At 37.5% G+C, this 13,328-nt stretch overlaps 1 protein-coding gene across 6 annotated transcripts in view; it reads right to left on the bottom strand.

Moving 5' to 3' along the window:
• Window positions 1-13,328, bottom strand: part of AGAP1 (ArfGAP with GTPase domain, ankyrin repeat and PH domain 1) — a 561,813-nt gene that overhangs the window by 42,908 nt on the left and 505,577 nt on the right. For all 6 annotated transcript variants that reach the window (XM_090044999.1, XM_090045000.1, XM_090044994.1 and 3 more), the window contains 2 exons: window positions 12,328-12,418; window positions 6,300-6,522 (listed from right to left, as the gene is read on the bottom strand). In XM_090044999.1, the coding sequence (XP_089901125.1) occupies window positions 6,300-6,522; window positions 12,328-12,418 (314 nt within the window). The remainder of the gene's footprint in view (window positions 1-6,299; window positions 6,523-12,327; window positions 12,419-13,328) is intronic.

Below are 13,328 nucleotides of genomic sequence, written 5' to 3'. Positions count from 1 at the left end.
TGTTGACCATAATGAAAATAAATGCATAGAAGACATGACCCCCCTAGCACATACTGATTCAGCAGTCATATGGTCAAACTGATGTATGCGAACAGAAAACTCTGAGATATGTGACATTTGGAGGACATGCAAATATCTGCAAGAAAGCCTACAACTGCTTAGATAACTTCCAACCAATGCTGACAAGAGCACATGCAAAGAGCTTGTGACTTCCATTAACTGTGATCCCCAAGGCTGACTTTCCTCACTTATCTCTAACAATACTTTCCAAGATTCCTTTATCAAAGAAAATCCTACTCCTGCCCAACTGCTACTGTCCACACACAACTCCGATATCGCACCGAAATCAATGTTTTAAGTGTGTGCTTAAATAGTATCAATAGCAATTAGAGAGGAAAATCCTGATTTCATCCCCAGATCCAGTTAATTGTCATAACATTGATCCATTCTAATTTGACTTCTCACTCCAAATTAAACCCACATTACTGAGGGAGGGATTCAGGGCAAATCCCCCCCAGACAATAAATTTAATATTGAAGACACTTGAAAAAAATGGCAGTTGTTGCAGGATCCATACTGAAAGATCTTTTTTTTCCCCCTTCCTGGGAGTAATTAAAAGATGCTTTTCTTGACTAATGATCCCCCTGTTTAGAAATGGGAAGTCAATACTTCTTCAGCAGCAGTCAGCTTCAATTTGTCACAATGCTCCAGAAGTTTGAACAGCGGTTCTCAGGGTTGCTGATAATTGCTGGAACCAATTACAAGCTTTCTAAAGCTGACCTAATCAGGGGCTCATGGACAACAACCAGAAGGCCAGCTGTTCACATTTTCTTTCTGGTTTTACAAATTCTACCATGTTTTTTGTTGCTTAACCAAGTTTCCATGCTTATTAGTAACTCACGTTTGCTTGTTTCTTTCTTCAATGTAGTCATGCAAATATCCTCAAACTCCAAGCTTGTGCAGAATGTGGCTGCTGCTTTGCTTTGCAGCACTTCCTCCAAGAAGCATATTACACCTGTGCACCCACAGCCTGCACTGGTTTCCAATTTCTTACTGGTGCAATTCAAGGTGTTGCTATTGACCTATATAGGCTTTAAAAGGCCTGGAGTTCTGTTTACCTTACTGACAACCTCTTACCCTTTGTGTGATTCTGGCAGATGTGAACAGTTGTGGAGAAGTCTGACCTAAGAGCCTTCACTTTAAAGGGAAAATGCCAAGAGAAGGACATTTTTCGGCAACAAATCTTCAAGCTTTGTTACCTGTTCCCCCTAGTCTGTTAGAGTCTCCATGTGCTGACCAATAGAATATGTTGTGAGACTTATCTGTTTCTCATATAGGGGACAGGGAAACCTTGAGAAGACTTAGTAGGGAGGGATTGGATAGGTGAAGGAGAATCTGGTTTTGGTGCACTTTTCATATTGACATTAGTTCAATTAATTTTGTATGCATCTAAAAATCATGTTACAGGGGTGTAGGTTGTAGTCATGTTGGTCTAAGGACACAGGCAGACAAGGTTCTTTGGGTGAATCTGATATCTTTTATTAGACCAACTTAAGTCTAAAAATCATGGCATACCATACATCTAGAAACCAGGATAGACATATTTTTATTAAAAAAAAAAAAAAAAATTCCTGCTTCCTGGGGAAAACATCTTCACATATTACATATGACTACAAATGGCTTCCCCAAGTCATCAATCCCAGTTCTCTGCATTCACAGGCCACTATTTGTTCAAAAGGCTCCTCCAGGATGCCTACTCTAATACCCTTAAATACCACAGTCCCAAACACCCTATATGCTGTAATATACTACTGGACTTTCTCCCCTTGCTCCATCCTAAAGGATACGCATCTCTCAGCTCCAGTTCTTTCCACTGAGCAGATATACACAGGACTTAATTTATATCTTTATCTAACAGACTGGGGTGCATATATGCTGCTGCTTAACATGCTGGAGGATCTGCTCTTCAGGTAACACCAAGCATTTTCAAATTCCTCCTACTCCAGCACACAAAATAATGCAGAAAGTCTTTATTCCCTGGACCTTTATTCAATGCTGCCTAAAGCTTCCTGGAATAATGTACTTTGCTTGCACACCAGAGTCAATAATTTTCTTTTGCCCCTGCAAGCCTGTAGGCAGCCATCGGTGGGATCACTTGAGACACAAGGACTATACCACAAAAAGGTGAAATGCATACAGCTTTGTTTTTCTCAGCAAATTTATCTTAAAAGACAACCCACCCTTGGGCCATGTCATCTTTAAAAATTAATTTTTTTTTTTGTTGGGAAACATGCCTGCCAGAGAGACATGTAGAGTTTATGTTATTAGTCTATGATTTTCTATTGAGGTTATTATTTAGGGTGGGGGAGCATGGCATGGATGTGCTGCAGAATGTTTAACAAACCAGCTTGTCACAGCTCAAAGACAAACTATTATAAATGGATGTTGGTGTAAAATGAATTTTTGGTGGGGTATAAAGGTACTCCTAGGAGAATATTAGCAGCTTGGATGTGATGAGTAAAAGATGCCCACATCTTCACTATTTTATTCGGGGTACATGTGATATCTTTTATTAGACCAACTGAGTCTAATTAAAGGTAAAAGATATCACATATACCTAAAAAAGCTTGCCTAAAAAAAACCCTATTCCATTCTGCAAATTCCCGGTGTACATTCTTATGCTGCCTTGATCATTATAGTATTTGAGCAATCTACAATAATGCATTAAGCAGTGTGACTAACATCTGTCATATTTTTGTTTGCTTATTCTCTGATCAAGAGGAAGTGTACGAAGTGGAGTGGTTTTGTTTGTTTTTAAATATCGTACATGCACACACTGCTGCATGTTTATGTTAGAGAAGGCAAGGTCAAAGAAAATGTGCTTTGCACTCGTAAGTAGAGTGATGAAGTTTGCCAACATCCTTAGTTCCTGTGGAAAACTGTTACATAGTTCTAACCTGATCCTTAAAAAGCTCCATCTCTTGCACAGATGCACACCTCCCACCTAACTTTTCTTCTCAGTCAATCAGCTCCGCAATGCACTCCAAATAAAACTTCACTGTATCATGTAGTGGACTGAATGGGATCTTATTACCTGTCTTCTCCTAATCTTTTCTTGAATTTCCTAGCCTGTGTCTGCAGGTCCTGCTCTGAAGCCTGAGTAACTACCAGGTGGCATGAAACATGGAGTGGGGTCACTGGCATTAGAGTTGGAAATATGAGGAACTAGGCAGGAACTAGGCAGGAATAAGCAGGATTAGATCAGGGAAATGAAGATATAGTGAGAGAATGGAAGTTGAGCAACTGTGTGGGGATGGAGACATGAGTAAGTGCAGAAGGATAAGGAAAATCAGGGAGCAATGGCATTTCTCCTATCTCTTCTACCTGATGGAGCTTCAGTAACTCACTGTGCACAGGACTCATTAAGTTATCATATACCAGTCAGCAGTCCTCAGGTCCAGAGAGGGTACCTGGGCTGTCTGGCATGTGCAGGACCATTAAGCTGTTAGGGCAGTGGAGGGGAGCTCATTTTGCACTCCTGCTATGGGCCACAATAAATTAAATCCTTTTCTCCTTAAGCTGCAAGAAAGGAAGGCTACTGATTTCTCCGTTTGTCCTCAGCCCCCCCGTGTCAACTTACTCTTTACCATAGCTCATAACATCTGAATGTCCCTATACTTCTGCTCATCTAATTCTGCTCATTCCCCCTATAACCTACACCATACCCCAAATCCGAAAAGTGTTTTTCCACTTTTAATCTCCAGACGTATAACTGTATCACTGCAAAACTGGAGTCAGCAGTAATAACACTGGAAGAACAATTTGTTAAATTGAAACTCTACCACCTAACTTATCTCCAAAATGTGCAGAATTGTAACTAGTACGATGCTTATTTAATACTACAGGAAAGTGAGAAAATGCAAAGAAGTGTCACAAAAGCAAAGTAAAACATCAAAAATGGAGTTTTAAAAAATGCTTGCTCTGGAAGAAATATCAACTTTTACTAAAAAGCCACAGAAAATGCAACTGAACATTGAAAAGTATTTCTCCAAATGTTGTGAGAAAAACCCAATAATTAAGATAAAATAAGTTAAAATAAGTTAAAATTAATTAAGATTAAATAAGAAGAAACTGTGAGGCAGCAGAGATGGTTTAAAATAAAGTGTACGCCTGTAACAGAAACTGCAACTCTCCTCCATCCCCCAAGCAAGCTTTAATTCAAAAACAGTCATAGAACTGAATTATTTTAATTCAAAACTAGGGTTACATATATACTAAGACAATGTCTTTTATTATACGCATTCTTTTTATTCACTTTAAGATTCAACTAAATTCAGGAAGTCTTTTTTAATAGTCAGAATTAAGCTTTCTTTCTAACCCCTCATGATTACAAAATAACAGATATTCATTTTATGCAGTAACAAAACCACTGTCTTTTGGCTAAACCTAAAATTATTAAATAATTCTGTTGCAAAGTGTTAAGCTCAGTGTAGTTTAATTTATGAAATTCTTGATTTATTTGATCTATGTAACAAATATATGCCCTCAAACATACACAAGGCACACAGTTCACATGCACACAAACCCTATGTATGCATGTCTTGTGAATATATTTGTACACACAACTATTCATCTAAATAGCCCGATTAATATACTGGCTTCATTCTCTAAGATGAACCAAAGGTGGCACCACAAATTCATTTTTCAGTGCTAACAAAATGATGCAATAAGATACAGTTGACTTTATTACAGTCAACAGCTAAAACTGATTTCTTCAACAAGAGGCCTGTGTACAGACTCATTATTACCCTTTTGGTAAATGGTGGTATTGGACAGAATAAACTCCAAAAATAAAGTGTATACATTAATACATCAGTTCCTTGTTTTATTTCTTTCAAATGCGTGAGGCAAACACTGAACACAAGTGCTAAACCTCCATCATAATATCTGATACTTGGGGACAGAACAGTGCTCAGATGCAGGCGGCTCTATGTGCTAACCCCCTGGAGTGTGGCACTGTGACAACTGCAAGACATGCATTTCTGAAAGCAACTTAAAAGGCTTGGCCAGCTGGGCAAAGCAGTCCAGGCTCCTCCTCATGTCTGAAAACCTGCTCTACTGAAAAAGAGACAGCTAACAGTCGCATTGCTTTCCTCAAGCAGTATTCCTTAATTGCTATTTGTGAATATTAGCTCTTACATTTAATACTCATGATAATTAAGAGCATCCATCTTGTTATTCTGTACCATTTGAAACTGAATACAGAATAATACAAACCCTCCCTTTTTTTTCATGTGACATACCATAGTGAGAGGATCTTCATTATGTTGATTCTGTACATAAAATATTATGATGATCTGTATGCTCTTATAGAAGACACACACACATCCAACAGATTTATGCTTCTACATACTGTGCTTAAAGAAAGTGAGCAACCTCATTTTGAAAAGAACTCTCAAAACAATAGCAGCAGGACCGTACAAACCCAAGTATTTAGAGACAGGTATAAAAGAACAAAGCAAGATGCTGGCAGAGCTTATGGTTATTGAAAACACATTATTAATTACAGTCAAGTATTCCAAGAAAGAGAGACTTTTAAGTCCAGTTTTTAAAAAAAATATACATTCAGTCTAATATAGATCAAGGAACAAAAGTTTGAGAGGTCCAAACCTCCTGCTGTTTCATGAGAGAGAGAACTGGTAAAGGACTGCAAAGACAATCTTGTCAAATACAAAATGTATCAAGTTCCCTGAGTTTTCGTCATTTTTTGGTAGGACAATTTATATTTACCAGGGATACCTCAACATCTATTTAAAAATGGATGCCTGAATTTAGACTCCTGAAAGCAGTAGATGTGCCAACACCAGCAACTACCACTGAAGTGCCTAAATAAGGATTTACGAGTGCCTTTAGTTGTGTTCTGATGAGTTCTAATTAGGACACGCCAGCATCCCCTCACTGTCGTGTGTATTAGGACCCCCACCACATTTCAAAATGCCTGTGTGGCGCTTTAACTAAACCTCATTGAATGAGCTTTAGTTAAGCGCCCCCACGGCCATTTTGAAAGGCTGGGGGAGGAGAGCAGGAGAGGGGGTGATATACATGACAGAGAGCCTTTTTAATTAGAGTGGCTGTCTCGGAACCACTCTAATTAAAGCTGCCCCTTCCCACCTCCGAGCACATGTACAGGCAGCCTACATGCCTAAACACGGACATTGTTCTTTTTTCAAATGCGGTCATACATTTTGAACATATTGGCTCTTTGTATGCGTTCATTCAAAGAGACCAAGATGGCTTACCTTGTGGAGTCTGATGATGGTTTCATACGTCCTTGGCTACTTTCTTCCCAAACACTATTTGCTAATTCATTCCCAATGGAGGACATCACCTTGATGAGTTCTATTGGCCAGTCATCCAGGTCAAGTGACCGAACACGTGATAAGTGTGTGCCAAGGTTTCGGTGTATACCTGAGCATTCAATACATATTAGGGCTCCCAGATTCAAGCTGGCCCAGTCAGGGTCTACAGAAATACAAAACAAGCAATCATCAGGGAAGGGGAAAAAAACCAAAACAAAATTCTTGAGATACATTCTCTGTTATATTTGGAATTGCTGAGCTTTATGGATAACAATTTGGATTTGGGAAACAAAGAGCAGTCTCTTGCTCTCAGCACTGTTGAGAATCCTAGCAAGAAGCAAAGGCAGTCTGGTTTCTAGGGAAGGTCTAGTAGTATCTGTGTGGCATTCTTCCGAAAGACCCCAAATGATTCAAAAAAGCAACTGTGGTAGTCCTAAAGGCAGGCACACATGTCACTCCTTCAAAAGTCAAAGGGAAAGTTTAATCCTAGAAAGAAAAGAAGAGATAGGGAAAATATAAACAGAGTAGCAGGTAGCTCAGGGTGAAGTGGTAGAAAAAGCCCCTCCTTGGGTATCTGGAGCCACTTGTAGCCAATTACTACAAGAGAAAAAGGAAAAGAAAGAGCTACTAGATACAATGTCTCTGTTGCTAACTATATCAACTCCCTTAATAACCATCTATATCATCACCTACATATGGCTTTTTACATCTAACACACTATGGGGTATGTTTTCATCTCTAGGATCAGGGAGATAAGTACTAAGATGAAAATGTGCTACTTTGAACAGTCCTAGTTTTAGTGTACTAGCCAGAAAGATTCTGCAGACAAAAAAAATAACCCCACAAACGATAAGGCTGTGACAAACCTGACAAAAGCCGGGAAATTCAAAGTCATTTCCCAAGATGGTTCATTTTTGTTACCATCCTATGTTATTTAAATCTAGATTTGTATGAATCTCTCTCGAACAAACATTCAGTTTAACAAATGAAATAAAAGACTTTTTATGGGAGATTTTTGGTGGCTTTTTTCTCCTGTCAGATCTTTTCCATTCTCCTTTTCCTGGGAGAAACGATGGCCCCCTGAAGAATGAGCAGGATATCTCAAATATCAAGAAGGAAAAACCTGATTAAAATGACAGGGCAGGAGATTTTTATTTAACCGTGTAAAATTCAGCGCTGGTCAGAAAATGACTATCAACTTTCCCTCCCTCAAGGAAAAGGTTGGCAAAAGATTATCCCCTCTCCCCCCTTTCCTGCAATGAGAAACTAAAAAAATAATTACAACCAAAAGATACTGAAAACCAAAAATATTTCTTGGTTTTCAGCCAAAAAATTAATGTTATCTAGAAAGGCAGACAGATTTTATATTTTTTTTCATCTGAAAATCTAATGCCCATTAAAAAGTTTAAGTAAAAATTTCAAGCAGTCCTAAAACTTCTTCAGACAAATCTATTCAACTGTAATGTAATTAACATTTATTCAGAATGAAGAACAGGTCTATATATTAACATTTCTGCCACTTCCAAACATTATATTAACTGTTGAGAAAGCTAAGTACAGTATATAAACTTTAGCCTTCCAGTGAGCCTTCTAAGAACAAGGAAGGCAAAACTTCCTATTCCTTTCAACATACGTAAATCATAGATGAAGTATGAAGAGACACAAACCCCTCCTCATCCTCCCCCCCGCATTCAGGTCACCTTTACAAGAAGAAACTCATGTAATATTGAATGTTAGCTTTAAAATATATTTTAAAATAACCATTTAAGAGTCAGGCTAATAACAGAACGCATTTTCAATTAAAATTTACAAGACTGAAGGTTTGGAGTAAAATCTCTAGTACTGACTTGCCAAAACCAATGTTCAGGGGCTTCAGGTTTCCCCTCAAACATCAGTGAAATGTTTAACACCTAACAATAGAACGACAGCTCCCTACTCTTGCCTTAAAATATTCATAAATGAGGAATCCATAATGGACAATTTCTCAAGGCCTCTTCTGACTTCACAAACAAGGAAGGTGACAGGCAACCATCTTGATGAACAACAGTTCTTCAAGCACTCTCTCTCTGAACTGGAAAATTATCAAGCAGTAATATCTTACAAAGGAGTCGGGTTCTGGGGAATTTTCATTAAATGACTGCTGACAGACGGCTCCTCTCTTGTACTGGCCATTACAGCTAGAAGCCAGATTAAGTGAATAATTCTACAAAAAACCTGAGCAGCAGTCCAAGTTTCAACTTATATTTTTGTGAGAGTCAACCCTCAAGTACCCTATGAAGTTTGACTGAGACCTAGGAATATGTGGTTTCACATTCCCATGTTCTCGAATATAGCAAACAACAAGCTGGCCATCAGGAATGGATTGACTAATAATATGGAGCTCATCATGCATGTATGCTGTAACTTGTATTAGATACAATCACAGAATGGCTTCTTCTGAAAATTAACACAGAAGTTTTGTTAACTTTTGCACTCCCAGCATGCCACATGTAGGAGAGCATTTCTTTTGTAACTCTTCTCTTATGGCACAGACATGATTCATTAAGCTTGATCTAGGTTAAACAAAAACCAAAAAACCAAAAAAAACCCCCAACACACACATGCACAGGGGAAAACCAATAAGCAATGTTTGGTATTTGGCAAATCTTGTAGTCCTTTTGAATATGCAGATCAAAACTATATTTCTATCTACATTCTCCATTGATTCTACCAATAATCCTGGGGTTAAAGTATTATAGAAGTGCTCAGGACCATGGTCCATGGACACAATGAATTATGGTCTCTCTTTTCTGGATACACCTAGATTTTATGACAGAATGAGACAAAGTCCCTGATCTATTTGTTTTAAAAAAAGATTATATTTCCACTTTGTTTTACCTACACACGGAGCACATCTACACGAGACATTAAATAAGCAGTAGACTAATTCTACCGTGCATTAACATGTCACGGTGAAGGTCATTGTTCATTATCAAATAGGCTAATGAACAGTACAATTAGTCTACTACACATTAGTGTCACTTAAAGGTGTGCACCAGTGCTACTGTGCAGTAGTGCTGGTTACTGCACATTGAGTTAGTACCCGTTATTACAGGTACTAAACTTAATGGGCAGTAACTTCATCACATTAATGAATGTGTAGACATGCCCAGTATGTCAAACAGACAATACAAGCTTTTTTGACTGCTGAACATTTCCAGACTAAAGGCTTCTGTAGTCCTGAATAAGGGGTTCTGAAAACTTGTGGAATCAACAAGATAATGGTGATAAAAATATTATCTGCATTTCTGGGAAGTGGAACAGATTCAGAATTTGGTCTGGGGTCATTATCTCTTTCAAGAACTTCAGTGTGAAGAACCTAAAGGAAAGGACTGAGATGGAAGCAGGCCTTTTGAGGGGGAAAAAATCCCTCAGAAGACTTCTGCTTCAAAAAAGGGCTTTGATTTAGCGTTCCTGACAAGATCCACACAACATCCAAATCATTCAAGCACAGTATTTGGAAACAGCTTTCTTCTTGGGCTCACCCATTCTACTGCTTTGTGCTAATATGAACCAAGTCCAAAGCCAGATGGTTGGCTTCTTTATTACTACTAGAACCACAACAGTAGTAGTAACAACAGAAATTAAATACCAAAACAAGGTGCTAATAAGACAATGGTTTCAGGAAAACAGGTTGAATAAGAATTTTGAATTTGAAGACTTAATTATGACTGGAAGGAATGGAAAAATGGCTGAGGCTGCAATTTCATATAGTCCATTGCTACCAAACATTTAGATCTGTGAAGATACAGAGACCCACTTCTTTCCCAAGAGTTCTGAGCTTTGATGGGTGAAGTTCATAAACTCAGGCATGGAATAGAGGCCCTGTAAAGGCAAGTCACGAATAAAAAGATTGGTACATTCCAAAAGATAAATGGATGTTTACATATTGTCTCTTAAAAATCTTAAAAGAACCTGAGGATTAAGTCCTGAGGATATGACTAGCTAGTTATACTTTAGTAAGCAGTATCATTGAGGAGGCAGACATTGTTGTGAGGGTATCATATACCCTTTTCAGTCCATTCTAGCCAACTGAAAATAAGGTTCTGGTGAAATACTGGAAAATGAAAGAGACAGAAGCAGAACCAATTTTACCATGCAGTCTGCTCACATACAGTAATGAATACTGCAAATAAACAAAGTATATATTTAGGTCATTTAGCAGAATTAAATTCTATTACATAGAAATGCATCATTTTTGTATGCATATTTTATATTTCATTTGAACTTGTGCCAGTCTTCCAAGTAGGTCTGAATACTGGTAACCTATTAATATGAAAAATGCATTAAGAAGTTGTGGAAAATAAAATATATTGTAATGAAGAAAACTCAGAATTTGTCTTATATTCTTCTTTGCTCACTTACTAGCACTAGAATGTAAAGCCCTTGCTTTATTTTTTGTATAATCTCTTTTGGTACCTGCCTTCAAGAAGCCCCCATAAAATTTACATGAAAAATCTATTCAAAGCATGTCAATACCTAGCTTTGACGGTATCTGAAATAGGATCTGGAGCTCAGGTGCTCAATGCCCAATGTAACAAAGGCCTCAATCACTACACAGGCAACATATTCAGCTCCTGGGACCCAGAAAGCATTGGCATTACTCTCAACTTTCCCTCCATGGACAACCTCTTATTATCTTAAAAACTTCAAAGGAAGTAGTGACAAAACTTCCCTTATTGCAGGGCATATTGGCATGAACCGGTTCCTCCAAAGGCAAAAGGAAAGGGAGGAAAAAAAAAAAGAAGGGACCAAGTTGTATTTTACCCATATTTTAGAAAGCAAAAAAAATTCTATATGTGAGGTACCTTTCTAAGATTAGTAGTTGGACAGTTAAACATTGTAGTTTAAAAAAATTAACTTATATTTTAAATGCTCACTAGTGTTTTAATGGCCCCTCACTCAGGCCATTCAAGAGGGAGGTTGACAGGATGGTAATATGATGGGTTTATTGATAGGTCACTGTGATCAGCTTTATTTTTATTAGTACACATAGTGAATGATATGTGAGAGACCTCTGCATTTTTCTATTAACTGTTCGTTTTAGTCTTACATCTAGGATGGGTGCTAAAGAGAGAACTGAATCATGTTTTAAATCAACAGGTCTATAAAACTTTGTTTGTAAATGTTTAATATAAAAATAAAAAAATGACTAACTTAATTTCTTATTGCTTATATAATTACCAGAAATAAATGTTTTTCATATTTAAGAGGGTATAAAATTTGAATGCCATTTTCTTCTGTATTACAACTAATTGCTTTCGACGTGAGAATATGGTCTTGTAAGTTTTAGCCAAAACCTAATTCTTATGATGGAGGCACAAAACCCTGGAACTAGCGGGTAACAGACTGGTGAGCTCAACCTCAGTGGCATGAACCCAGAATAAAAGAAAGCACTAAGGGAAAAAAAATCCAAAATCAATATCCAAATAGTAACTGGTTTATTTTTCTTTGCCATTTAAATAAAAAGAAAAAAGAAAGAAGTAAGGCCAGGTAAAGATTTTCACATCTAATAGAATTGATAGGGTACATAATCCTATTAGATCAAGTAATGCCTTTATTGAAGGGTAATGGGAGCATCATACGTTGTTAAAAAAAAGAAAAAAAAAGCTGAAAGAAAGCCATCTTCAAAGAAAAGTGTACAAATAAAAGGTGCAGAAAGAAATATATAAACTCATACTTAACGTGAAAAATGAAACACTGGAAAAATCAGGACATTTGAACACACCATGAATTAAGTATGAAAAAACATAAAATGTACCTAACTAATCAAATTCAATAGTGAGTTACAAATGTGAAAAGGGATATGGGATACAATACCGAGAGGGCAAGAACCAGAACAGCTGTTCACATAACCCTGGACCAAAGAAAATGTGTAAGCTTTATAAGTCAAGGATAACATTTCTCGTGTAGCAATGGTTGTACTTACTTTGAGCCTCACAGTCCACACAGTGAGAATTGCCTCTGATGTTTCTTATTGACTGAAGGGCCATGGCCTCATTCTGACTTGTCAGTCGGGACTGTGTATATTTAAAGAAACACACATACAAGAAATAAAAACCCAATGAAAAGATTTAGATAACACAAACTGTCATCTATGTGAAAGGGAAAAAAAAAGAAAAAAAAAGTTCAGATCAGGTTGAATGAACATGATCAGGGAATATGACATTTTTGGTTTGCTTCTCAAAGAGTTGATCCTTTGGCATCTTTAAGTACTGCAATTCAGTGCTTGACACGCATAACTTCCAATTTCCATCCTTACTTCTGACAGCACAGAGTTTTTCTGAAGTTCTCTACACAGAACACAGGAAGTCTGGGCATTTCTAAGATATAGGACTGGATTCTGACCAAGAGTGGAATTAGACAGAAAAGACTGAGCTTAAAAATGAAGCATACCATTCATGAGAAAGATGATCATAGCTTGATACTTCTCAAAACCAATTATTATCATTTTAAAAATTCCGTTTATTTTATTGATGTGAATATGTGCATATCTTTGTTCAAGCAGATTAATCAATAATTTGCAAAAGAAACAAAAACCCTTCTATCAGCAAATGGGCTGTAATGAGAGTTTCTCCCCACGGTAACCTATATTTTGACCTGAAGATGCAATTTTCCATGCAGATGTGGCTCATTGTCTATATCAGCTAGCCCCTACAGACTGTCTGGATAAAACTGGCTAACTGTACTGAATAATGGACTTACGACACTGATTTAAAAATGGGCGCAGAATCAGACCTTCTACATGCTGATCTGTAGCGTACTTGTGATTTGTCCATAGGTCACAAAAATAAGACCACTAAATCATTTTACTTATGTTTCTAAGCTCCTCCTATGCCCTTCTTCCAGAGGTGAATAAGAAAACTCTCTCACAGAAGGCCTTTATGCTCAAGTTGTTTTAGAGTTCATTACACAATGAACCCAACAAAC

Source organism: Crocodylus siamensis, chromosome 4 (genome assembly GCF_052110815.1).
Source record: "Crocodylus siamensis isolate JL-2025a chromosome 4, ASM5211081v1, whole genome shotgun sequence".
Taxonomy (NCBI): domain Eukaryota; kingdom Metazoa; phylum Chordata; order Crocodylia; family Crocodylidae; genus Crocodylus; species Crocodylus siamensis.
The sequence above is the reverse complement of the archived record's forward strand: the minus strand, read 5'-3'. Positions and strand labels throughout refer to the sequence as shown.